The sequence below is a fragment of the Littorina saxatilis genome, linkage group LG2 (genome assembly GCF_037325665.1).
Source record: "Littorina saxatilis isolate snail1 linkage group LG2, US_GU_Lsax_2.0, whole genome shotgun sequence".
NCBI classification, from domain to species: Eukaryota; Metazoa; Mollusca; class Gastropoda; order Littorinimorpha; family Littorinidae; genus Littorina; species Littorina saxatilis.
In genome coordinates, this window is record NC_090246.1 from 68,121,851 (window position 1) to 68,148,798 (window position 26,948).

The 26,948-nt window shown below is 41.5% G+C and overlaps 1 protein-coding gene across 1 annotated transcript in view; it reads left to right on the forward strand.

Annotated features, from left to right (window-relative positions):
• Positions 1-1,630: 1,630 nt before the first annotated feature.
• LOC138959585 (puromycin-sensitive aminopeptidase-like) overlaps positions 1,631-26,948 on the forward strand; it is a 33,330-nt gene continuing 8,012 nt past the window's right edge. Inside the window, exons 1-15 of the mRNA XM_070331125.1 lie at positions 1,631-1,751; positions 5,821-5,890; positions 7,703-7,785; positions 8,415-8,651; positions 9,168-9,368; positions 11,131-11,227; positions 11,645-11,793; positions 13,092-13,256; positions 15,550-15,654; positions 16,143-16,298; positions 17,287-17,368; positions 17,599-17,732; positions 18,171-18,305; positions 25,374-25,599; positions 26,169-26,311. Of these exons, the coding sequence (XP_070187226.1) occupies positions 1,641-1,751; positions 5,821-5,890; positions 7,703-7,785; positions 8,415-8,651; positions 9,168-9,368; positions 11,131-11,227; positions 11,645-11,793; positions 13,092-13,256; positions 15,550-15,654; positions 16,143-16,298; positions 17,287-17,368; positions 17,599-17,732; positions 18,171-18,305; positions 25,374-25,599; positions 26,169-26,311 (2,094 nt within the window). The 5' untranslated portion in view covers positions 1,631-1,640. The remainder of the gene's footprint in view (positions 1,752-5,820; positions 5,891-7,702; positions 7,786-8,414; positions 8,652-9,167; positions 9,369-11,130; positions 11,228-11,644; positions 11,794-13,091; positions 13,257-15,549; positions 15,655-16,142; positions 16,299-17,286; positions 17,369-17,598; positions 17,733-18,170; positions 18,306-25,373; positions 25,600-26,168; positions 26,312-26,948) is intronic.

Sequence of the window (26,948 nt, forward strand, 5' to 3'; positions counted from 1 at the left end):
TATATATATATACGACTTGTGTCTGTGTATTTGTGTATTCGCCATGCACGGCCAAAGTTCTCGATGGATCTGCTTCAAATTTGGTGGGCATATTCAGGTAGACACGTGCTCTCAGCGCGCAGCGCTGAACCGATTTTGGTTCAACCTCAGCTATTTTGGTTCCACCTCAGCTACCCGGGCCCCCATACCGACACACCAAAGCCAAAGTTCTCGGTGGATCTTTTTCAAATTTGGACACCGTATTCAGCTACACCCCGGACACAATATCATCGATGAGATATTTCAACACGTGCTCTCAGCGCGCAGCGCTGAAATGATTTTGGTTTTTGTGTTCATTTCACCATTATAAGTAACTCTTCCAGACCTGGGAACCCATACGATTTCACCGTATTTTGTACGCATGATTGTCTAGAATACGATCAGTACGGTCAGTGGGGAAAAAATACGACAAGTAAAATTCCTAGACTACTTTTGTTCATAAGCGCATCCCGAAGCCGATCCATGTATTTTGACACATGATTAGTTTTTGTCAGTAAACATTGAAAGAAGCATTTATTTTAAATGTATTTGGTAAGCCTAATTAACGATGTGACGGATGCGTGTGAAGCATGTTTGAATCATGGATGTTCAAATGCTGTGTGGAGTACGCTCATTTTCCTGAAAATACACCAAGTTTGTTTGAGAATACTCCAAATGCAAAACAGGGGTTCCCAGGTCTGCTCTTCCTTATCTTCTCATCTTCTCATCTTCTCCAGGTTTTCAGCGTTTACCTCCCTTCCTTCGTATGGTGCACTATATAGTGTGAGTGGAGCGTCTTCGGATATTCCCGGCGTTCTGTTACTGTTACTATTTTTAGAAGGTCAACGCAGTGTCCAGAACGTAAATTGGACCCGTAAATTATCCTCACTGTCAAAGTGCAAAGGTCGAATCAATTTATAGCCACGCGAAAAATACACTGTCATCTATCTCTCTATAGATACGGCTTCTCTGTGTTTTTGTGTGTGTGTGTGTCTGTGTGTGTGTCTCTATGTGAGCAACACCTGTGCATTGTTCAGTTCTGTTTGTGATGTGGTCTGGCGGCTTTTGTGTAATGTTATGTACTGGCCTTCCTTTGAGAAGCTCTAACTTGCTCAGTCCTGTTTGAGTGGAGTTCGCCTCCAAAGGTGATTAACACGGTTACATTCGTCGTCAAGGATGGGACTCGATATGGTCAGGAATGGCATTATGGCCACTGAATCATTTTCGTGCTGTTCCCATTCCACGAATCTGGGAGGGACCTAAGCTTGGCGAGCTTGGCGGGTCCATTGTTCGGACCCGGCGAAGCCGGCGTACGGCTCTAAGTACTTCTTCCCGGCGAAGCCGGCTACCCCGCGAAGCGGGTATTCATTCTAGTTTAATATGGCCAGGTAAAAACGTCCCGTGGGCTGAATTTTTGTTTCAATATAGCCGGGATTTCAATATAGCCGACTTCAATGTAGCCAACATTTTTTAACAAAGAAAAAGTAGAGCTTCAGCCGGGACCTGAAAAATTCTTCAATATAGCCGGGATTTCAATATAGCCTACTTCAATATAGCCGGGTTTCACTGTATGTGTTTAATAGTTTTGCTCTTGTTGTCTCAATACAGGAGGAGGAAGAAAGATGGTTTTTGAAAGGCTCCCAGCATCAGTTCGACCTGTCAACTACAAGCTTCAGCTTCAACCTGACCTGGAAAAACTGACTTTTCAAGGGCAGGAAGACATCCTGATTGATGTAAGAGTGATAAGCATTTGCCTCTGTGGGGGTGGGGTGGGGGGTTGGTTTGAGTGGGTTGGGGGGGGGGGGGGGATGCGTGCGTACAATGACTCGACAGGCATTCATAGAATTGTGTTTAACCTAAAACATTTGAGTGTTTGATATGATTGTGCGTTTATATGTATGCAGGCACATTTTGGCATTATAATTTATATCTGCACACAAAAAATTCTTTTATAATTGTGTACTGACTGTACAAGTCAGTTGATTTCTCGTCTTTGAGCCATGTGACGTCAGAAACTGATATAAGTCTATATCTGGTGCAGTCTGGTGGAACAATAATATAATTTGGTCTGCGACAAATGTCATTTTTGGTCAAAAATGCAAATAACAATTAACATGTGTATGTGAGATTGTGACAGTCTGTGTGTGTGTTCTTGTGTGTATATGTGTGTGTTCTTATGTGTATGTGTGCGCGCACACATGTAATCTATACATCTAGCGTACAATTTTAACTTGTTGTTTCTCTCTGTTTTTTCATGCATTCTTCATCATTCACACGTTATATGAGTGCAGACCTGTTTACCAGTACGATTTGGGCGTATTTTGTACGCCAAATTATTATCGGTACGCAAATACGCGACACACGCACAAAATACACCTAAGAAAAAGTCTAGAATACGTTTTCGGGTGTTGGTGTGCTGATTACGGAATGGTACAACTGATACCGGTTTCGGTCGAAGCCGGGAGATAACGATGACAGCGAGTCTTCAGCTGTGGAAACCTTGTTCAGTTGTTGGCACGTGCGATCGTCTGGACATTCGTGGCAAAATGAAGCGGAAAATTGTGCCCGTTTCAGATGACTGTACCAAGTCTAAACAGCAGAAGCAGCAGATTTTCTTGGAGAAATATAATAAAGAGCCAGGAACTGTGGAGTCTACTATGGGAGAAGAGTCATGCACACTGCAAGTATTGTAAATCAGATTTCTCCGTTGCCCATGCTGGGAAATATGACATCGAACTGACACTGCAGTTCCAAAGCTCACCTGGACAAGGTTTTTATTTTTTTGGCTCACGTAAGTGTAGCCTATGCGATGGTAAACTTTGTCTGTCTGTGCGTGCGTGCGTATATATGTATGTGTGTATGTCTGTGGTAGAAACTTTAACATTTTTGGCTAAACACCGAAATACTCATTTCACGTGGTTAATTTTCAAGCACCATCTTCAAATTATTGAAGCAATGATCAACATTGTGTCGGCATGTGTGTAGTTAAAGCGTGTATCCAAAGAAAACGGGTGGTGGGGGGTTTTGAAGGGGTACAAGCAGTTGACTGATTTGTGTCGTGTTTGGCATGTAGACGGCAGGTCAGGTGTCAAGATCAGGTCAGGGGTCGCGCGAAGGATTGTGGTCCAGTTCTCACCTCGCCGATTCGCCGGGGAAGACGATTTCACGTTGTTCGGTTTCTAAGCTCCAGAAAAGTAAATAAAGAAAATACCAAAGGGAGATTTCCTACAATTTGATCTGCACAGCGTGTTTCCAATCTCCACGCGAGGAAGAGCTGTCGAAGAGCAGCCGTATCCCGGTAAGTTCAGAGACAGATCTAGTGTCTCCCACTCTGATAACGTGTCACCTACTGTTAATCCGTTTTGTTTTAATTTCTTTTTATTTCAGCAGACACGGATGTCAAACACAGTGCTAGGCAGTCACCTCTAGTGAAATGAGTTGATCTAAAGTGCCTGTAATGTTTGGATGTCTTTGCTCGTGGTTCGATTTATGTGAATTTCAAGACTTGCAGTAGAGTCTCAAGTTAAGTTTACTCTGCCCGAAAAAAACTGTCCACCATTTGATTTACTTGAACATGCAGATATAAGGAAACGGAATGAATCTGTTCTCAAAGTCAAAATGATCACGATTTTTTCCTCAGATTCAAAACATGCACTGTCATGGTTTTGTCTGTACAATTTAGTAAGTCTGCTGCAGTCGACATGTTTCGCATATTGTAGGGTTACCATGCTGCATAGGTAAAGTGGCTTGTATAACCTGACTATTCTGTTTCAAAACACTGTTTATATTTGTGTAGGTTGTAGTCATCATAACTAATCGCATTTTGCCATTTGTTTCAGAAAGGAGGTTAACCTACAACAAGATCGACGCTATGTCAGATATATGCCTCAGCCACATGAAGACTTCCGAATTTAGATCTACTCGGCATGGTGACAAGTCTTGATGAAAAGTATAGGACTGAGGACAGCAGTGGAAAAAGTGCCCACATGGCAGGTACCTAACCTATTACCCTAGTCATTTTATCTGTTTGCCTTCTTTTGAAAATTATACATGGAGTTGATATCATGCGTTAGTTTTAACTGTGTGTGTGTGTGCGAGCGTGTGTGTGTGTGTGTGTGTGTGTGTGTGTGTGTGTGTGTGTGTGTGTGTGTGTGTGTGTGTGTGTTACGGAGTGAGTGAGTTTGTGTTATGTTACTGTTTGTTGATTTCTTACGTGAGCCTTGAAGGCTTCGCCTCTTGTTTATTATTTTTTTTTTAACATTTTACATTGTTTAATGAGGAAAAAGCCATACTAACACGTGACAATAGCACAATTTGTCAAAGGTATTATTCGTTGTTGCGTGTGTGTGTGTGTGTGTGTGTGTGTGTGTGTGTGTGTGTGTGTGTGTTTTCAAATAAAGCAACAGATTTCACGCTCTAGTTAAAATGAAAAGGCTGTTTTCGTACAAGGACCCAAGACATGTCGGGCACTATTTTTCAGAGAAGAGTGAAGGGTGTAGCTGCATGCAGATCTTTGACGTCACTGGTTTGTAGTGAATCTATGGATGTCATCATGCCTCAGTGATTGGATCTCTATTCTATACAATGGACCTCTGTGACTTTATGCTGCGAAGTTTGTACAATATGACGACACAAAGAAACAGGATGTTCCTTGTGGATACTATTTTAACAGGTTGGTCGGTGATTTGAATTAGGCATGAGGAGGAAAGTACTGTAGTTTTCAATCGAGCTTCATTTCTAACATCATACGGCCGGCAACAAGCAAGTATACAACTAGCAAACCAACTGGCCATATCCCACGTCACCAACTAACAAACCAACCAATCAACAGATCAACCCAGGTCACCTTACGACAAACACCCAGTTACGCAAGCAAGCAAACAAACACATAATGAAGCAAACAAAAGAGTATACACACAAAGAACAACAACAAAACGTGTGTTATATGGACTCTTACCCCAGTCATCATAACTATACATCTCACTGTGTATGTATTTTATCGACGCTTGGCACCATTGCCCAATGCACACCCTACATTGTTTGTGTACTGTGGAGATAAAAGTGTTTGTCAGATCGCTTTCTTACTGCATAGTGCACTTAAGATGAGCATCCCCCCCCCCCCCCCCCCCCCCGGGGGGGCTCTCAACCCGCCGTCATGGTTAATATCATTCCCTCCCTAGCCTGTGTCTGTGTTAGAGGCAGCTCAATTCTGTCTAACCTAACTTATTTGGCGTAGACTGCAACAGGCCTAAGATGTCTTACTATCATTTTATTAAATTATGCCGCTTACGTTCAATTTTGTAATAACAGTCAGTGAAACGCACTCGCTGGACCTGGACAAGGTTGCTGCAAAGAAATCCGCTGAAAGCTGCCAAGGAATTATGAAGTTCATTCGCAAAGCAAATCCTGCCAGGAGAAAAGGCTGTAGTCCGCGCTGAAGCAATGTCAACCGCAGTTGTTATTTCACGAACTTCATCTTTTCATTATCAATCTGTTTGGAAGACACTGGTTATAATGCTATAAACTGACAGGTAAATAAAATTGTTTTATCCCTGTTGTATTGGAAGGAGTTAAATTCTGAAGGTGTTCGCAAGACATGCTATTCTTACACAAACACGTTTGCACCCACGCGTACATTTTCCCTAGCCCATATGGCTTTGCTTGCAAAGTACACCAACTTTTTGAAAAATACACTCAACTTTTTGGGAAAGTACAAGAGTTTAGGGTTTAGGGTAAACAGGTCTGTGAGTGGAACTGTTGTCATACGTTGGTCATGATGTTTCAATCTTTCATGTTACACAGATCAAAGAGGCAACAAACAAGGTTGTTCTGAATGCAAGGGAACTGAAAATCTTCAAAGCTGTCTTGTCGGGTTGGTTCTTCTTCCAAATTATATATTTATATAATTAATGAATTATTATATCCATAGCTGCCAACTTCTTCGTTTTTAGCGTAGCATGCTATGTTTTAAGAGCAATTGCTACGCCAAGCTAAAGATTGCTACGCCGTAAACAAATAATCACATGCATGTTTCCTCTTTTTACATTTAGTCAAGTTTTGACTAAATGTTTTAACATAGAGGGGGAATCGAGATGAGGGTCGTGGTGTATGTGTGTCTGTGTGTGTGTCTGTGTGTGTGTGTAGAGCAATTCAGACTAAACTACTGGACCGATCTTTATGAAATTTGACATGAGAGTTCCTGGGAATGATATCCCCGGACGTTTGTTTTATTTTTTTGATAAATGTCTTTGATGACGTCATATCCGGCTTTTTGTAAAAGTTGAGGCGGCACTGTCACACCCTCATTTTTCAATCAAATTGATTGAAATTTTGGCAAAGCAATCTTCGACGAAGGCCGGACTTTGGTATTGCATTTCAGCTTGGTGGCTTAAAAAATAATTAATGAATTTAGTCATTAAAAATCGGGAAACTTGTCATTAAATTATTATTTTTTTTTTAAACGATCCAAAAACAATTTCATCTTATTCTTCGTCATTTTCTGATTCCAAAAACATATACATATGTTATATTTGGATTACAAACAAGCTCTGAAAATTAAAAATATGAATATTATGATTAAAATTAATTGTCCGAAATCGATGTAGAAACAATTTCATCTTATTCCTTGTCGGTTCGTGATTCCAAAAACATATAGATATGATATGTTTGGATTAAAAACAAACTCAGTACGCTAAAAAGAATAGAGATACTGAAAAGCGAGCGTGTTATCCTACTCAGCGCGACCATTTACCGCACTATTCTGGCTTGTTGATTTTACTGCCTTTGCCACGAGCGGTGGACTGACGAAACTACGAGTATGCGGTCTTGGTGAAAAAATGCAGTGCGTTCAGTTTCATTCTGTGAGTTCGACAGCTTGACTAAATGTTGTTATTTCGCCTTACGCGACTTGTTTGTGAGTCCTGGTACTCATTTCTGCTTCCCACTCCGTGTTGCGGTCACAAAATGGGTAATAAAACATAGCTGCACTGAGAATACTCTCTCGTGGGCATTTTATGTTCCTGCATTCTTATGAAACTGTATTTAAAAATGTCTATTCTTGTGCAAGATGACATAAATGCGGATGTGGGAATAACTTTTAGAAAATGCTATGCTGAAAATTCCAAAATAAATTTAAATTGCTACACTTGAAGCTTCACAAGGGTTGGCAGGTCTGAATATATCACTGTGTCAGTGTATTTGAAGTATTGTCAGCCTCTGGGAAAACTAGCCTGCTAGGGTTTCCAGCTTCTGTGAATGCTAGTGGGAAAAGCTTTCATAAAATGACTGACATGAAAACATGAATGAATTATATTCAAATTCTTGTGCATGTTGCATGTCGTTATTACCATGGTGGTGCGGGGGAGGGGGGGGGGGGTGGGGTGGGATGGGGGGGGGGGGGGGGATGGGAATGGGTTTTTAGCCGTCAAACATTTAATTACTGAGGAATAATCTCCATTTATAACAATGTAGCAGAATTATTCTGTTCACAAAACTTTTAATGGAAGTTCTAAGAATGATAGTGTGCAGTGTTGTTTATGTTTTCTTAGATATTGTATCACTGCACTGCCATTATTGTTTGCAGTGATTATTACATGTAATCTTATCAACCCAGAAAGAATCATTTTGTTTACACTATTACAGTAAACTCACAGTAACTTAGAACTGAACATTATTTGTCCTTAAGGCTATGGGGAGGAGTGCTCACCAGAAGTTGAGTTCAACACAGAGGAAGAAAAGGCTCTACTCACCTTTGGCAGAACACTGCAGGTAATTAATGCATGATAATGGATATTTATGCGTCAGAAGTGCACTTGTCGGACATTGATTTGCTTACAAGTTTTAAAAGCTTATGACCTGTTGCACCCTCCCGAGACCTTCACAAATCTGAGAAAATTGGGTCTTAACCAGAAGGGAATCTTAAGAGAGGGGTAATTTTGCAGAGTTTGTGAACAGAAAATCTCAGAAAACAGAGCCTTAAAAGGGAACAAGTCTTAAATTAGGGTTTAAGTTCCATTGTAACTTCTAACCTGAATGTGCATTGTTTTTTTATGTGTACACAAAAGTACCATAACTTGACAGCAATAGCTGGCGATTTATGTGCATTTCTTTTGAACTTTGTCAACAGCCTTTGTCTTTGGTTGATCCAGAAATAGCAGGTGGGGGCAAGGCCATTGATAAAGTAAGGCTATTATTACCTGACAGTGACACATAGGGATAAAAGCTGTCCATTTTGGACATAGAGTATGGTCTTTTGCTTGTCTTAATGATACTTTGATTTCCTGAAGAGGCAGTGTTGCAGTTTATGGTTTGTTTTATTCATAGATTTTAGCCTCTTCATTTTCCTTGGAACGTATTTTACTGTGGGTTTTGTGTGTGTGTGTGTGTGTGTGTTTTAGCCTGGGACATACAACTTGAAACTGCACTTCACTGGTATCCTGAACGATGAGCTGCGAGGTTTCTACAGAACCAGGTACCAGAGCCCTTGCAAGCAGAAGCAGCGCAATGGCGCCATCACACACTTTGAGGCGACAGGAGCGCGTAGGGCCTTTCCTTGTTTTGATGAGCCGTCCATCAGAGCCACGTTTGACATCACTCTAGTCGTTCCTAAGGACAGGCTGGCATTGTCAAATATGGTGAGGAAGATTTTGGGGACCGAAGGTGAAGTTTGACAGAATAATAATTGTTGTGCAGTATTAAGTGATGAGTATCCCAAGACAGAAATGTGAGCTTAAAGTCTGAAGTGTTTATGGGCACTTGGTCGTAGCTAGACCCTGATGAAGGTTTGTACAACACTTTTTACATCGTTTCGCAACCTCAAAATAATGGTGGACTAGCAAATTTATATTTTATCGCCTTGATGAGGTTACATTTATAATCTAAAATTTTATATAAAATAATGTTTAAATAAACACCTTTAACAGCCAGGCTGGAGTTTAGTACAGTAATGGAAAGAAAACTATACAGTACAAAACCAAGACACACACTGTATGTTTGTAACACCCTGATACACCTTAGCACTTGCCTGTGCTGTCAAGTTGCATGTACACGAAGATAGATGCCCACGCTGACTCAGTTTAAACTATGAAGCATCACCAAAAGAATCGATAAAATTTTAACTTGTCGTTTCTCTCTGTTTTTTCCTAACTCAGCCAGTGCAATCCGAGCATGAGAAGGAGGATGACCACCACTGGAAGGTAGTCAAGTTTGATCGGACACCCGCTATGTCCACCTACCTGGTGGCCTTTGTGGTGGGCGAGTTTGACATCGCTCGCTGCTATGACGAAGATGGGGTGGAGATTCGTGTGTACACGCCACGTGGGAAGGGAACGCAGGGAATATATGCTGCAGAAGTAAGCTTGCCCTGGAAGTGAAAACAGTGAGGGCTTTCTTTATTTTTTTATTTAGTCAAGTTTTGACTAAATATTTTAACATCGAGGGGGAATCGAAACGAGGGTATGGTGTATGTGCGTCTGTCTGTGTGTGTGTGTGTGTGTGTAGAGCGATTCAGACTAAACTACAGGACCGATCTTTATGAAATTTGACATGAGAGTTCCTGGGTATGAAATCTCGGAACGTTTTTTTCATTTTTTTGATAAATGTCTTTGATGACGTCATATCCGGCTTTTCGTGAAAGTTGAGGCGGCACTGTCACGCCCTCATTTTTCAACCAAATTCGTTGAAATTTTGGTCAAGTACTCTTCGACGAAGCCCGGGGTTCGGTATTGCATTTCAGCTTGGTGGCTTAAAAATTAATTAATGACTTTGGTCATTAAAAATCTGAAAATTGTAAAAAAAAATAAAAAATTATAAAACGATCCAAATTTACGTTTATCTTATTCTCCATCATTTGCTGATTCCAAAAACATATAAATATGTTATATTCGGATTAAAAACAAGCTCTGAAAATTAAATATATAAAAATTATTATCAAATTTTTTTTTTCGAAATCAATTTAAAAACACTTTCATCTTATTCCTTGTCGGTTCCTGATTCCAAAAATATATAGATATGATATGTTTGGATTAAAAACACGCTCAGAAAGTTAAAACGAAGAGAGGTACAGAAAAGCGTGCTATGCAGCATAGCGTAACCACTACCCCGCTCTTCTTGTCAATTTCACTGCCTATGCCGTGAGCGGTGGACCACGAGTATACGGTCTTGCTGCGTTGCATTGCGTTCAGTTTCATTCTGTGAGTTCGACAGCTACTTGACTAAATATTGTATTTTCGCCTTACGCGACTTGTTTTTATATCTTCAGAGTTATTTATTTAAGTTTTTGAGTCACTTGAGAAAAAGTGACTCTATGTAATCGGTCAGTGTTAGTCTGTCCGGCCGGCCGTCCGTAGACACCACCTTAACGTTGGACTTTTCTCGGAAACTATCAAAGCGATCGGGCTCATATTTTGTTTATTCGTGACCTCCAATGACCTCTACACTTTAACGATGGTTTCGTTGACCTTTGACCTTTTTCAAGGTCACAGGTCAGCGTCAAAGGAAAAATTAGACATTTTATATCTTTGACAAAGTTCATCGGATGTGATTGAAACTTTGTAGGATTATTCTTTACATCAAAGTATTTACATCTGTAGCCTTTTACGAACGTTATCAGAAAAACAAGGGAGATAACTAGCCTTTTCTGTTCGGCAACACACAACTTAACGTTGGGCTTTTCTCGGAAACTATAAAAGTGACCGGGCTCAAATTTTATGTGAACGTGACTCATTGTGTTGTGAATAGCAATTTCTTCCTGTCCATCTGATGCCTCATATAATATTCAGAACTGCGAAAGTGACTCGATCGAGCGTTTGCTCTTCTTGTTTAGTAATGATAGGCTGTTGAAAATAATGCATACTTCAGTAAAGCGCATGCCATTTTATTATTTGTTGTGAGCAGACTTAGTGTGATTTGAAAATATTTTCTTTGGGTCTTTAGTAACGTGACCACTGCCATAGGGCAAACATAATCATAACCTGTCAGAATGACAAGAACTCCTTCCAATGTTTTTTTATTCCCAAACCTTTGATTTTTCTTTTTGGAATATATTACGCCTTCAACTTAGCTGAGCTTTTTTTTATTGGAAGTATGCAATGTGTTGTTGTCTGCATTAAACAGGTTGCTATGGAGACACTGCCTTTCTACAAGAAATACTTTGATGTTCCCTATGGTCTTCCAAAACTAGATCTGGTTGCTGCCCCTGACTTTCCCATTGGTAAGACATCTTTTTAAGGAAATGGATGAAAGCGTGGGTGTGTGTATGCGTGTGCTTCACTGCATGTGTGTGGTTGTGTGTGTGTTGTTGTTGGCACCTTCACAATCCTAAGAATTTGAGGTTTTATAAAGGAAAGAGGCTTAAAAATGCAGTACGTACATTTCCAGAATGATAGAAGAGACAGTTTTGGGAAACAAGGCCTTGGAACAGAAGTGGGAGGTGGGTGGGTTTTTTCTCAATAACTGGTGGCTCAAAACACAAATCTTCTAAAAGGACTAAATTCGATATTGAGCTCTTATAACCTATATATGCTAACAGAAAATCGTAAACAAATGAGGCAGAGCTATATTAAATTAAAAGGTCTGATAAAGAAAGGTAAGTTAGCGCTCTAAATGCATACGACATGTGTAATAACAGGTGCGATGGAGAACTGGGGACTAGTCATCTACAGGGAAGGCGCCTTGCTGGTGGATCTGGTCAACTCGTCGTCACGCATCAAGGAGTACGTTGCTCTCATCGTGGGACATGAGCTGGCCCACAACTGGTTTGGCAATCTGGTCACCATGGTGAGTTCAGTTCATGGGAGATAAGTAGGAACTTCCTGGTAAAATTGGCTTTCATCTACCTGTGCAAATTGAAACGGATAATTATGGGGCAGGCCTTGACATTAACTTTTCTGACAACTTGCCCTGTCGGGCAAGTACACATCAAAACTACTTGCCCCATTTTTTTTTTACTTGCCACAATAAACTAAATAGAGAATGAGATATAAAACAATAAAACGGATTAACGCAAACAGTAACACACTGACTCTTTTGCTCAAAGATGTTTTGCAAGCATTTCTTTCTTTCAACAAGTGAAGGTATTTATTTATTATCATTGCTTAACGACTACGTTGGTCTTCTTGCTCTCTCTCCCTCTTCCCACCACTTTTGAACAGCAAGAGCTGAGTTGTAGCCATCAGGTTCTGGCTCTTCAATGCTCAAGTACATGAGCATGGACAGAGTCTCTGTGTTCAGGCTTGAACGCCAGTCACTCATAACACGTTTCATGCACAAGAAACCTATCTCACAGCTTGCGGTGGACATGGGCAACGTTAAAATCCTTACCTTGCAGAACATCAGACACTTTTCGTGGTCGTATTTTACCCACGGGAATTCCGTAAGCCAAGATAAGAAGAATTTCCGGTCACGACAGGCCTCGAATGCCTTCTTCTGGGATTTTCGTTTCGAATCATCGTCTGTGTCATCTACACGGCGCTTTGAAGTTGTTAAAAAGGAAAACATCAACGACTGCGAAGCCATTTTGAACTGTGCTTCTCAGTTTTCAGATTTTCACTGATATATTGTCACTTGCCCCGTCGGGCAGCTGGTCATAAGGTTTACTTGCCCGACAGGTTCAAACGCTTGCCCCGGGCTGTCGGGCATTCGTTATTGTCGAGCCCTGTGGGGTATGTTTTTTAGCATCGTCATAAGTGGTATGACAATCATAAAATTCCACATATCAACAATGTTATGGGTCAACTTGGCAAACTTAAGAAAAACATGATACAGTGGAACCCCCCTTTTAAGACCCCCCCAGTTTAAGACTCCCCCCCCCCCCCTTTTAAGACCTTGAATTGTCAGATTTTCTGTTCATAACCTCTGTAAATGTCCCTCCATTTTAAGACTCCTTAAAATCAGATTGTTGAAGGTCTTAAAAGGGGGGTTCCACTGTAGCAACAGAAAAAAAAGTAATGGATAGATTACAGTTCATGCCAACAATTATTTGAGCTTTGACCGATATAAATTTCTGCTTTGCACGATCCCAGAAGGTGATATGTTTATATTGTACATGGCTGAATCTGTAAATCTATTTTCCTCAGAACTGGTGGACCCACCTGTGGCTGAAGGAGGGGTTTGCCTCATGGATCGAGTACCTGTGTGTGGATCACTGCTTCCCAGAGTACGACGTGTGGACACAGTTTGTCAGCATCGACCTGGGCAGGGCCCTCAAGCTTGATGCCTTGGAGAACAGTCATCCTATAGAGGTCAGTCCTTTTGCTTTATCCCTTTGCCTTCTCACAGAAGTATGCTGTCTCCTTTGCAGTTCCCATAAGATTTTATTGAACAATCTAATGAAGCAAGGCTCGCTCTCATTTGCGTCGCCCAAAACAAATAATGGTTTTTCCCATAATATAACAATGCACAGTTCGAAAATATGGCCGAGAACAAATCTATGGTTCTTTGAAGAAAGAAGAATAACAACATTCTTGTCCAATACGACTTGCAATTTACCATGTGCGCTGTAAAATCTCCCTACCTTCAAAGCAGATGAAAAGCAGACATCTTCATTTTCTTCCAAGGAAGAAATCTTTGGAGTTTGGTCATAAAGTCTTGCAGGACCCAAACATACTTCTGCACGCTTTCTTTTCTTTTCATATTCAGTTGCTTCGCAAAAATGAAATGTCATTGGTTTTCTCAACTTGTCAAGTCAGTCAAAACGACCACAGAACCCAGAACTGGGAAATGACACTGATTGAAATATGAAAGATCTTCGATGACGAAAGTATAAATGACGTCATGTGGTCACACCTATCTCGAGAACTAAGCGTCGCTCAGAACCAGCGCCCTTCCATTACAAGGCATACCATCTGTCGGCATGAGAGGAGGAAAGTGATTTTGATGACTAATGCAGCCCTTACAGTATCTTCATATGCAGTATCTAGCGGGCCATATTGGGCACCCTGGGAGGCATTGTGTTATGTTCTAGAACAAGAACAGATACATGTACTTTATTTTTTGTCTTTACAAAACAGAAATTTGTCTTTAGGTCTGCAATCACAAAATAATATTGCACTAATACTTAAAATTAGAACGATTAACGATTAGATTAGACATTGTATATCATAATTTAATACAGTGTAAAATATCACTTCTCCTCTAAAAAAAAACAAGTCGCGTAAGGCGAAAATACAACATTTAGTCAAGTAGCTGTCGAACTCACAGAATGAAACTGAACGCAATGCCATTTTTCAGCAAGACCGTATACTCGTAGCATCGTCAGTCCACCGCTCATGGCAAAGGCAGTGAAATTGACAAGAAGAGCGGGGTAGTAGTTGCGCTAAGAAGGATAGCACGCTTTTCTGTACCTCTCTTTGTTTTAACTTTCTGAGCGTGTTTTTAATCCAAACATATCATATCTATATGTTTTTGGAATCAGGAACCGACAAGAAATAAGATGAAAGTGTTTTTAAATTGATTTCGACAATTTAATTTTGATAATAATTTTTATATATTTTAATTTTCAGAGCTTGTTTTTAATCCGAATATAACATATTTATATGTTTTTGGAATCAGGAAATGATGGAGAATAAGATAAACGTAAATTTGGATCAATTTATAAATTTTTTCTTTTTTTTTTACAATTTTTAGATTTTTAATGACCAAAGTCATTAATTAATTTTTAAGCCACCAAGCTGAAATGCAATACCGAAGTCCGGGCTTCGTCGAAGATTACTTGACCAAAATTTCAACCAATTTGGTTGAAAAATGAGGGCGTGACAGTGCCGCCTCAACTTTCACGAAAAGCCGGATATGACGTCATCAAAGACATTTATCAAAAAAATGAAAAAAACGTTCGGGGATTTCATACCCAGGAACTCTCATGTCAAATTTCATAAAGATCGGTCCAGTAGTTTAGTCTGAATCGCTCTACACACACACACACACACACAGACAGACACACGCACATACACCACGACCCTCGTCTCGATTCCCCCCTCTACGTTAAAACATTTAGTCAAAACTTGACTAAATGTAAAAAGAGAAGAAAAATTATGTATATCAACATGCACTCTCATATTCTTTTTACATTTAGTCAAGTTTTGTTATAGTTTCTTCTGTTATAAGGTAGCTTTTGATCTAATATGTTTCGTTCCTGTCCAACCCCCACCCTCACTCTTTCTTTTAACTTGCCCTTTGATATTATTCTTATACATTTATTTCTTAATCAGGTTTGTCATCATTACTAGTCATATGCTGAATAAATCTTTGATAGTTTGTTCCGTAACACATGGTTGGACAGATAGCTTTTGTTACTATCAGCCTGACGCTTGAAGCAGATATTCAAATGTTTCTTTCAAAATATTTAAAGCCAAGCATCAAAACAGTTAAACATTTTTAGACTGTACATATTTTAATATGGTGTCTTGTTGCAAATGCCTAGTAGTTTATCTGATTTAAGGCAACAAAGTTCAGATGTGAGGACAAAGAAAAGATAGTGTGCATTTTTGTCATTTTAAAGTAACATGTATTACATCGCTTGGATTTCTTTTTCGTTAGATTGAAGTGGGTAACCCAGCAGAGGTGGATGAAATCTTTGACGCCATTTCTTACTGCAAAGGGGCCTCCATCATCAGAATGCTGCACAACTACCTTGGTGATGAGGTAAGGAAAGTTGTCTAATTGATGCACAGCTGTATTTCTATTCAAATGATTGTCATATATTACTCCTGTGCATGATACTTTCAACCTGAAAAGTGTAGTAGTACTAGTACGATATCCAAACAAATGCCTCTTTTAGCTGTTTGAATAGAATGAGATGGGTATGAATTGTTTGTATATTATGTGTGTTCTAATTTGTAAATATTTTGTCCATGCCCCTTGAGGGCCCAAAATCATATTAAAACCTTGTTTACTTGTAAAACAAAAAAATAGCGCATGCAGGGTGGAACATGCATGTGTGTGTTTGTGCTGTTTGATCTGAGAATATCTATTGATTCGAACTTAAGAAATCTGACTTTATACGTTTTCTCATCACTGCCTACTCCCTTACTCCTAAGCCTACAGTAGATACAATTGTCTTTCATACTTTTTTTGTTAGTTTTCACCCTGATACTGATAGGTGTTTCTGATTGATGTTTTACTTCTGCCAGGATTTCCGCAAAGGGATGACGGTGTACCTGAAGCATCACCAGTACGGCAGTGCCTGTACAGAAGACCTGTGGAAAGCACTGGAAGAGGCCAGCAGCAAACCTGTGGGGGCCGTCATGTCCACCTGGACTTCACAGAAAGGATTCCCTGTTCTCAAGGTAAAGCGCGCAGGCTTTGGTGATTTATAACAGAGTTTGATAGAGTTTGGCTGAAAATCTTTTGAGGAAATTGGTGGAAATTACAGATTTTGGATAGGTTTTGGCTGAAAATCTTTTGTGGAAATGAGTGGAAAGTACTGATTTTGAATAGCGCTTGTCTGAAAATCTGTTCTGGAAATGAGTTGAAAGTACTGATTTTAGATAGAGCTTGGCTGAAAATCTGTTGAGAAAATATTCGAGTGGCAAGTGCGCATTTTGAAATTTTTTAATTTATTTTTTAATTTTTTTAAAGTTTGGTTCATGATCAGTCAAGGCCCGAAGTAGGATGTGCTGATTTTTGATAAAGCTTGGTTGAAAATCAGTTGAGGCACTAAGTGGAAAGTGTTGATTTTTGAAAAAGTTTGATTTAAAATCCGCTGAGGCACTGATTCATTGCTAGGCACTGATTTGTAATGCTATATAAAAGGTAGCCAAAGTACAGTAAATAAACAGATAATGACAGACCTGTTTCCTTAACCAATCTTTCTACACTCTTTATCGCCTTAAGCTGAGAGCTCTCAGTTACCACCATCTTTCAGAGTACATGCAGGCAACAGACACAAAACTTGGAAAGGTGGTGTACCTATGCTTATTGCATGATTGTCATTCCTTCATTGTTAATACCTTTATCTTTGCAAAGAGACAAAATCCATACTTTATTTTGATCGGTTATTAACAACCAGCTTTTACTCAGAAGGTGATTTATGTACGCCTTGTTTTAGCCTATTCAACATGCAGTTAAAGGGAGATCATTCAACATTATGCACATGTGAGAAAGATGAGATTGCAAGACTGTGTGGCTTTTATTGCAATTGAAATAAACTCTTCAGATGTACCTCCGAAAGATAATAGCTTGGGTAAGGTTGATTAGCTAGATTCTTACAAATGCTTGGTACAAATGTAGAATTTTTGTGAAGACATTTTGTGTTCTATTTTTGTTTTTTTTCAGGTATCCGAAAAGCAGACAGGATGTCAAAGAGTCCTTGAGATAACGCAGCAGAAATTCTCAACTTCTTCGAACAAGTCTTCAGGTACAGCTGCTCAAATGCTTTTTTTCCCCATTATTGAGCTAAGAAGGGATGGAAGTTTGGGTTGTTTGGGGAGAAGATTTTTAATTGTTGATATCTGGAATACAACAAAAAAAACAAGAAAAAGAAAACCAAGTTATTTACAAATTTGATATAGCACTCACTATATATGTGTGACATGCATCTAATTTCTGTGTCATTACTATAACATGAAATGTCTGAACATGACGCAGGAGGTGGTGGCCTTTGGATAACCCCAGTGACCTTCACCACCCAGTCCAGTCCTGTCAAACCATTGGTCACCGTGCTCATGGAGGAACCAACACTGACCATCTCTCTGGACACGATGGAGGAAGAGTGGGTCAAGGTCAGTGGAAGCTGATATAAAAACATAAAAATAAAAATTATTTTTTTATTTTTTGGTGTGTAAGTCATTTGTGTTGATGGGGTTATCACAGCGATGTCACATAATCTTTTATTTTTTTATATATATTTTTTTGTTATAATGACTGATTTGAAGTTTACATGTTGTTGCTGAGATTGTGAAGGTTGTAAAATGTGTCTCAACTGCTGTGTCTTTTTTATTCTGACTTTTGAGTTCATTTGACATATTTAGTTGTTTTCTCATTTTGCATTTGCAGTCCTTGCAGCTTTTGTTGTGCTGTGTTGTGTTAGATGTGGGTGTGGGTGAGTGGGTGGGTGCTTGTGTGCATGCGTCTGTGTGTGCATGCATCTGTGTGTCTGCTTGCTTGTGTGCATTGATATTTTGTATTAACAAAACAGCTGAACTGTTCCTTGTGTGCAGTTAAACAGTGGGAGCACAGGGGTGTACAGAGTACAGTACAGCCCAGAGATGCTGAAGAAATTCATCCCCAGCATTGAGAACAAGACTCTGCCGCCTACTGACAGACTGGGCATCATCAGTGATCTGTTTGCTCTTGTGAGTTCCTGCAGACAGTCATGCTGATTGGACTTGAAAGTGCAGTGTTGGTTACACTGAGTGAAGCTGTAGAATGGAGTCTAGGAATTGAGCAGGGAATACAGTCTGTAATTTAGATTTAAAAAAAAGTTAATTTCAGTTTTGACTTCAAACATGATTTAATCATGTCAAATCTATAAAAATGTTTTGTTTTGTCATAATAAAAAAAGTCCATTAACTTTTTTTTTTTTTAAATTAAAATTAAATTACATATTCTTACGCAACTCACATAGATAGCAATAACTTCGTTTGGTTGCTAAGACATTGAAGCACTCTTACATGGTAACATGGGGAGATAACTCTAAAACAAAAACCACCTGCCATATAAGGCATGACCCGTGGTAGTTATCTCCCCTACCGGTGCCCGCGCATGCGCAGGCCGTATACCGGTAATACTCATTCCTTTTTCTTCAACGCACGGAGCAAGACGTGCTGTAGTACTCTGGCTTTGATCTTAAGCTATAGGTCTTCACGGCGGTGACTGACCATCGAATCTTGGTAACGCTGTTGTTGGTTCATCTCTACTTCAAGTATTGGGTGAGAGCTTTCATTTTTATTACCGAGACGCGCTTGTTTTAACTTTTGGAGTGTGTTGCAACTTGTATTTTGGTTCAGTTTTGTCATACAAAATGGCGGACTATCCTTAAGATTTAGAGAGTGAGTGAAAACTCGGAGTTCGACCAGCCAGGCTTGCTCTCCCAGTTCTCAGTCAGGCAATGCAACCAATATAAAGTTAAGGTAGCTACTACCACTGCGTCTCGTACTCAGGAAATTTTCACTGAGCGATAATGTTTCTGTTTACGTTTTCAACCCGGCGAATGATGAATTGTGTTACGGTTTCGATTGACAAACCTACCTCGTCTGTTGCGGCTTCTTTCAATAAAGTTCAAGCGCCTAGCGCTGTTTTAGCTTTGACTAAAGCCGATTTGCTGGCGATTTTATCGTCTTTTTAAACAGAGGTGCATGTTTTGATCTCGTCGGAAAGGGCAAATAGCCTCGCGTGCTGCTCTGCCCCTTCCTTCGGGTGTTGTAAATGTTCATTCGCTTGTGCGGGTTCGTTTCGAACCGACTGCGACGGTCACGTCCGCTGGCGTGGTCGCAGATCCAACGACGGTGTTGGATATGTCGGACTCATCTTTAGACAAGTTTTTGTCTGAGTCTAGGACATCAGCACTTTCGGGTGTTCTTGGCGAAGTACGCAAACCTTTGACGTCGGTTTCCGTCTCGGCGGAATTGCACACTGACAGTAAGGGTTTTTCCACAGACCAACCTGGCTCCGTTTTCACGGTCCTGGGTATGGGATGTGAAGGGCATGTGTCTGCTGGTTCCGCTCCCTCAATTCCAGTCGGGGCGGCTGCTGGCAGGCAGGTTACAGGATCTTCTGGTTCCAATTTATTGGGGCTGGTCGATGCTCATGCTAGTCAGTCCTCTGCTGGTTCCGCCCCCTCAATCTCAGTCGGGGTGGCTTCCGGTGGCAGGAGAGGATCCTCTGCTGGTTCCGCCCCCTCAATTCCAGTCGGGGCGGCTTCCGGTGGCAGGAGAGGTTTGACTTCCGCCGTTAGCACTTCGCTGCTGGCGGGAGTCATTCATCAGCCTGTGGCTTCCGGTTCCGCTTTTGCGGCTTCCGCTAGCCTTTCTCAGGCTACATCCGCTTCCTTTCCCAGCCTTTCCGCTGGCATTGGACAGCCGGATGGTGGTTCAATCCACGAGTTTCCGGTTTCCGGAAATTTTTCACAACCGTTTCCGGTTTCGGCTCAAGTTGCCTTACCGGATGCCGGTTCCGCTGGACATCCCTCAGATGATCGCTATGATGCTTCTGTTGGGGATGAACAGCATATGGAGGAAGAAGCATCAGATGCAGATGAGGAAGCTTCTCGCCGACTTCCGGCTAAGCTACATCATTTGTTGGCTTTGGCAGCAGAGGTTACTGCACGCTGCTTTACGGAAGGGGTGTTTGCGGCAACCACTTCCGCTGCTCCTCCTCCATCAGCTTTTGCTGATTTCGTTTCTTATCAGAAACGGGCTGAGAACTGCAAGTTTTTAGAGTCACCTGATGTGGCTTATCAACTTGCTAAAGTTTATCTGAGCAATGTTCCTCTTCCGCTGCTATCGGCTCATGGGGACGCTCCTGCAAGAGGCTCAGCCCTGGCTTGCTGCTCTTGGTCGTGCGGCTCATCATTCTGTGACCACCAACCGGAAGCTTCGTCTAGCTAGCACTGGCAGACCTTTGTTGTCTTCCTTTGCCATGCCATTAGCCAAGATGGCTTCGGCGGCTATCGCTTCCGGTAGCAGGATTGTTTTGCCTTCCGCCGTTAACACTTTGGTGTTGGCAGTCGGCAATCATCAGTCTTTGGCTTCCGGTTCCGCTTTTGCGGCTTCCTCTGCCTTTCCACGAGCTGCATCCGCTTCCTCTCCCAGTTTTGTGGCTGGCACAAGGCAGGTGGATGGTACATCCGTTCGCGGAGTTCTGGCTTCCGGAAATTTGTTTTCCCCAACCTTTCCGGTTTCGGCAAATGTTGCCTTGCCGGGATTGGTTTCCGGTTCTCATCCTTTCAACAATCGTTGGGATTTCACTGAACAGGAAGCTGCCATCGTTTTGGCACTAGCAGCAGAGGTTAATATGCACTGTTTCCCTGAGGTGTTAGCAGTAGCATAGTTATCTGCGTTACTTCACCATCAGCTTTGGCTGATTTTGCTCCTTCTCAGGAACAATCTGCGAACTTTAAGTTTTAGAGTCTTTCGTGGCTTTTTCAACTTATAAAAGTTTTCTCACACGATGTTTTGCCCCACTTCTGCCTTTTACGGCATCATATGGGGAAGGCTCCTGCTTCAGGTTTGCTGTGGCTTGCGTCACATTCAGCTGTTTTGAGCCTTATTGCAGGAAATTTTCGAACTTTAAGTTCTGAGATCCTCCCTCGGGGGCATTTGAACTTGTGGAAGTGTTTTCAAATGTTTTTCCTTTACCTCCACTTCCTTGTGGGCAGCGAGGCGGCGTTGCTTTCGCTTGCGTCACCCGCTCAAGTAACGCATCACTCGCTGAGCGCTATCCGTAGGCCTCGGTTACACCAAGCCTAAGAACTTAGCGTATTCTTTGCTTCTTAATACGGAACCGCTCCCGGCTACACCGGGCTTGACGATCATTCATCTTTATGTTCATAGCAAGGAGAAACTGTCTTTTTCAAGATCATGATCTCCTGGCTGTGAAAGATTGTGGCCACACTTCTTTCTTTTTATCGTCTTTGAACAAGTCTTTGAATTGTTCTTTTCCTTGTGCGGTTACGTACTCACGGGATGCCTTTGTGTCTGTGGGGACACATTTACAAAGGATCTAACTTTGCTGTTTACCGGAGAGAAGTCCTCGGCCGACAGTATTGTTCTGTCGGTGAAATTTTATTCTCTTCCTTGCTTGAGTGTTCTCTTCGAATCCTCTTCTGTGCACGCAGACTCTTCTCTAACAAAGAGAAACTCACAGCAAAATAAAAGCCCACGGCAGGCCTGGCTTTTCTTATCTAGAAAAGCGCTAATCTGGCTGTTCTCAGCTTTGCCTTTTACCTTCTCAGCATGGCGTTTTGCCAAATACCCTTCACTTTATCCCCTCGGGGCGATTCAGAGGTCGGGTTTGTTTATCTTCTTCCCGGCATGGCGCTTTGCCAAATACCCACCGCAATTTAGCGTCGGGTTCAGTGGGCAAACAATAGCATGTTGTTATTCTTACTATTGACAGTTCTGTCAACTGGAGTCTTAGTGCTTGTCATCACTCTGCTTTCAGCCTTTGTGTGCTACCACAGCGGCTGGAGGGGGATTAGATCCTTTCTTGGGTCACTTACAAAGATCGTGCCGATGTTTACTCCCTCCTTTGGTACACAAAATAGATCGTAAGTGGCTACTTTTATGTTGATTCTAAGCAATCAAACAAAGAGCTGGATCATGTTAGTGTCTTTTCTCGACTGGTTCTCAGACACAACCAATAATTGGATTCTCACACCATTGCTCATGCAAGGTTTTTTCATTGATTCTCTTTCCATCAGCGAAGCAGTTTTTCTGTTTCCTGTGGAATTGTTTCCCCTTGTCAGGGGAGAACATGTGTTAATTCAATCAGGCAACACCTCAGTGGCCTTTTTATCTTAATAAGCAAAAGGGGGGGGGGGGGGGCATCTCGCTTCCCATCGCTGCCACATCGAGCATGCGAGTTTTTGATGTGGTGTTTCCACCACGAGATCTTATTAGCAGCGAAGTACCTTTTTGAGAGGTTTTGTCTTGGCAGACTCTCTAAGTCAGTCTAACAAGTATGTCCACACGGACTGGACTCTATCTCTTTACGCGCTTCTACTTCTTCTGGTGAATTTGGAGAAGCCGCTGATAGAAGTTTTTTGCCTCTCGGTACTATTTCCTTCTGCTAAATGTTCGTCTCACCGTTCCCGGATATACTCTCGATTTTACTCGGAGCGGCCTGTCGGTTGCACATTATGGGCCCATTTTTCATTGGTTGTCAGCCCTTAAGTCCCTTAAAGCTGGCAAGAGGGCGCTGTTTTTTTACACTCGATCCACACGGGTGTCTACTGTACGGGAATCATTGAGACGCTCAGGGGCTTCTGCCTCAACTCTGGATTTGGTCTAGAGATCCCATAAGGGTTCAGCGGCTTAGTTTCCATGTCACATTGTCTGGCTTGGAACAAATGGCGTAATATTAACGGAAAGAACTCCACTTCTCTCCGTTCATTGCAGGTGGCGAACCACCTATTCGGGCTTTCTGAATTTTTCCCCACGTCTCTGTTTTAAGACGTTACGCGATATCAGTTGCACTGAAACAGCTAGGTCGCAAATTTTTTTCACTTGGGCTCGTTATAGCCATCGTGGCTAAAGGAGCCTCCCTTTGGTTGGCTGAAAACAAATCTCCAGTCCCGACTTGGGATTTGCTCCTAGTTTTCGAGCTTTTGAGATCGGATTGTTTAATCCTTGACAAAATTAGTCTTATTAATCTAAACACGAGAAGCGGTCATACTTACTCTAGTAGCTTCTGAGAGAAGCGGGAGTATAGGTGCATTTTCTATCTGGTTTTGCTATAGTCATCTCTTTGGAGAAAGACTGATCTATAGTGCTTAGGTTTGATTCAAATTTCTGGCGAATAATCAGAAACCTGAGGAACCAGCTCTGATAATACAATTCAATCCACGTGCAATAGTTTGGCTCTGTTAGAGCCATATTAGCCTATTGAACATTTCGAGTTTTAAATTTATTTCTAACTCGCACTGATCTGTTTAGATCATCAGAACAAAGGCTTTTGTTTATTTCCATCAACTCTTGTAGAGGCAATGACTTAGCGAAGTCAACCTTAGCTAGATGGTCTGCCACATTGATTAGGCATACCTACAGTGGTGGCAAGAAAGGGGGGGGGGCAGTCAGTCCTTCCTCTTCAGGCAGCACGGACTCAAGAAGTCAGAGTGTGGGCCTCTTCTTTACCTGTTCTCAAGTCTTAGAGACTTACATAAGGCTTGAATGTAGCTCTTTGAACGTGCAAGAACGTAGTCATGAGCTTCTATCTGCGGGATATTTTAAGTACCCGCTTTTATAGTACACATCTACTAGACATCAGAAGATGCCTTTTTATATGTTTTCCTACGGGACATATCTGGTTCTCGGCAGTACAGAGCTTACGGTCCGTCAGCTTTTGTAGCTGCAGGCCAGATACTGGCAAGATGTTACTTTGTGAGTAAATTTTTACCCACCACCTAGATTAGCAATCTGCTATCTATGTGAGTTGCGTAAGAATATGTAATTTAATATAAAATTTCAAAAATAAATTTTCATTTAATTAATATACTTACCAACTCACATATCAAATTCCCTCCCAGCCATCCCCGCAATTTGTATAAAGGGATATGGGTTTCAGAACGGAATGAGTATTACCGGTATACGGCCTGCGCATGCGCGGGCACCGGTAGGGGAGATAACTACCACGGGTCATGCCTTATATGGCAGGTGGTTTTTGTTTTAGAGTTATCTCCCCATGTTACCATGTAAGAGTGCTTCAATGTCTTAGCAACCAAACGAAGTTATTGCTATCTATGTGAGTTGGTAAGTATATTAATTAAATGAAAATTTATTTTTGAAATTTTATATTATTTATTCAAACATGATTGTTTTTCAACATAATTTTAATCTGTATCTGTGCCTTCTTTCAAGTGCACGCAGACACAACTGATATGTATATGTTGATTTCATGCTGCCAGATGTTTGTTGTTCATTGTAGTAGTCCAATCTTCATGTGAATATGATGCATGTCTTCCAGTTCCAGTGTCAAATTGGGATGGATTTTTGTGTGCATTAATTGAGGTTCAAACCTCACATGAAGGTTAAGGATAGGATTTCATATAATCCGGTGAGGTTACCCTCGTGGAAATTCAGGCTGCTTTCTCACTGGAGAAAGCGAGTATGATCTTCCAGTGTCAAATGGGTCTGGTAACCTCATCAAAACTGCTGGATGTGATGATTGCGTTCATTTTTACGCTGTCAGATTTGTAAGTGTATTGAGGTAGTGCTATCCTCACATCTTCTTCTTCTTCTTCTGCGTTCGTGGGCTGAAACTCCCACGTACACTCGTGGTTTTTTTGCACGAGTGGAATTTTACGTGTATGACCGTTTTTTACCCCGCCATTTAGGCAGCCATACGCCGTTTTCGGAGGAAGCATGCTGGGTATTTTCGTGTTTCTATAACCCACCGAACTCTGACATGGATTACAGGATCTTTTTTGTGCGCACTTGGTCTTGTGCTTGCGTGTACACACGGGGGTGTTCGGACACCGAGGAGAGTCTGCACACAAAGTTGACTCTGAGAAATAAATCTCTCGCCGAACGTGGGGACGAACTCACGCTGACAGTGGCCAACTGGATACAAATCCAGCGCGCTACCGACTGAGCTACATCCCCGCCCCGCTATCCTCACATGAATATGATGTTCATGTGTCAAATTGGCCTGGATTTTTGTGTGCATTGAGGTGCAATCCTCACATTAATATGATATTGTTCCAGTGTCAAGTGGGCTTGGTGACCTCACCAGAACTTCTGGACGTGGTTAGGGCGTTCACCATGGAGACCAACTTCACCGTGTGGAGCGACCTGCTGGCCAACCTGTCAGAGTTGGGTCGTCTCCTGCAGTACACGGACACCACTGAAGACCTCCGGGACTTCATCTGTCACTTGCTGGGCCCGCTCTTTGCCGACCTGGGCTGGGAGAATGTCAACCCTGATGTAGAAGGTATTAAAGTGATGATTGTTGCAGTTATGACTTGCTTGATTTGGCTTCATGTAGGATCAAGAAACCTTTGCTTGAAAAAATGTATGTCATTGGCAAATGTCCAAGCAAATTAGAAACTGAAAAGTGGCCCACATGTCTCGCATTGCCTGAATGTATGCCTCAGAGGAATCCCCATGCAACCTTGAGGATTCTTCACACCTCTATTCTGTAATTTTGTGAAGTAACAACAGTTGCTGCATGTTGAAAAGAACCTTACACATAACAATTCGGCATAACAGCTAGTGCAGAAAATGATGCTTGAAGTTGAATTCATGAAGACTAGAGTTTATCTTTTGGAGATGCTTACAAAGGTCTATCAGGATTGGGTTTCAGTTCTCCAGTGTGATTGTTGTATTCATGTATTTTCAATGCAGATCGCTTGCTATAGCTTCTGTGACTCGCAATAACTTGCACTGCATTGCAGCTTGCAGTGAAGTGTGTTAGTGCATGCATGTGACTAACATTGAACAGCTAAGACTGACGTATATCTTTCCACCAAATCCTAATTGTGTTATGTTAATTTCTGCAAGACCACCTGCTGGTGATGCTGAGAGAGCTGGTGATCACCACCTTGGGTGTCAACGGAGAGGAGAGCGTGATTGAAGATTGCCACACAGCATTCCTCGATCAAATAGAAGAACGAACCCCCATCTCAAGTGATCTGCGCAAACCTGTGAATATATTTTATTTTATTTTATTTTTATTTTATGCAATTTATATCGCGCACATATCTCAACCACGGATTCAAGGCGCAGGGATTTATTTATGCCGTGTGAGATGGAATTTTTTACACAATATATCACGCATTCACATCGGCCAGCAAACCTCAAGCCTATTAGGGCGAGCATTCACCTTTCACGGCCTATTATTCCAAGTCACACGGGTATTTGGTGGACATTTTTATCTATGCCTATACAATTTTGCCAGTAAAGACCCTTTTGTCAATCGTGGGATCTTTAACAATGTAGTGTACACGAAGGGACCTCGGTTTTTCGTCTCATCCGAAAGACTAGCACTTGAACCCACCACCTAGGTTAGGAAAGGGGGAAAAAATTGCTAACGCCCTGACCCAGGGTCGAACTCGCAACCTCTCGCTTCCGAGGCAAGTGCGTTTACCACTCGGCCACCCAGACCATATTTATATCTACCCGGTACTCTAGCCTTCACTTTTTAAAACACCAGCCCAGTTTTATTAACGATAGGGCAGAAACCCAAGTTGAAAAGAACTGAAAGACTAATTCTTAGTTCTCTGTATTTTTGCTTTCACTTCTAAAATACCCACTTGGCTTTTGGTGTGTTGAAGGATCAGT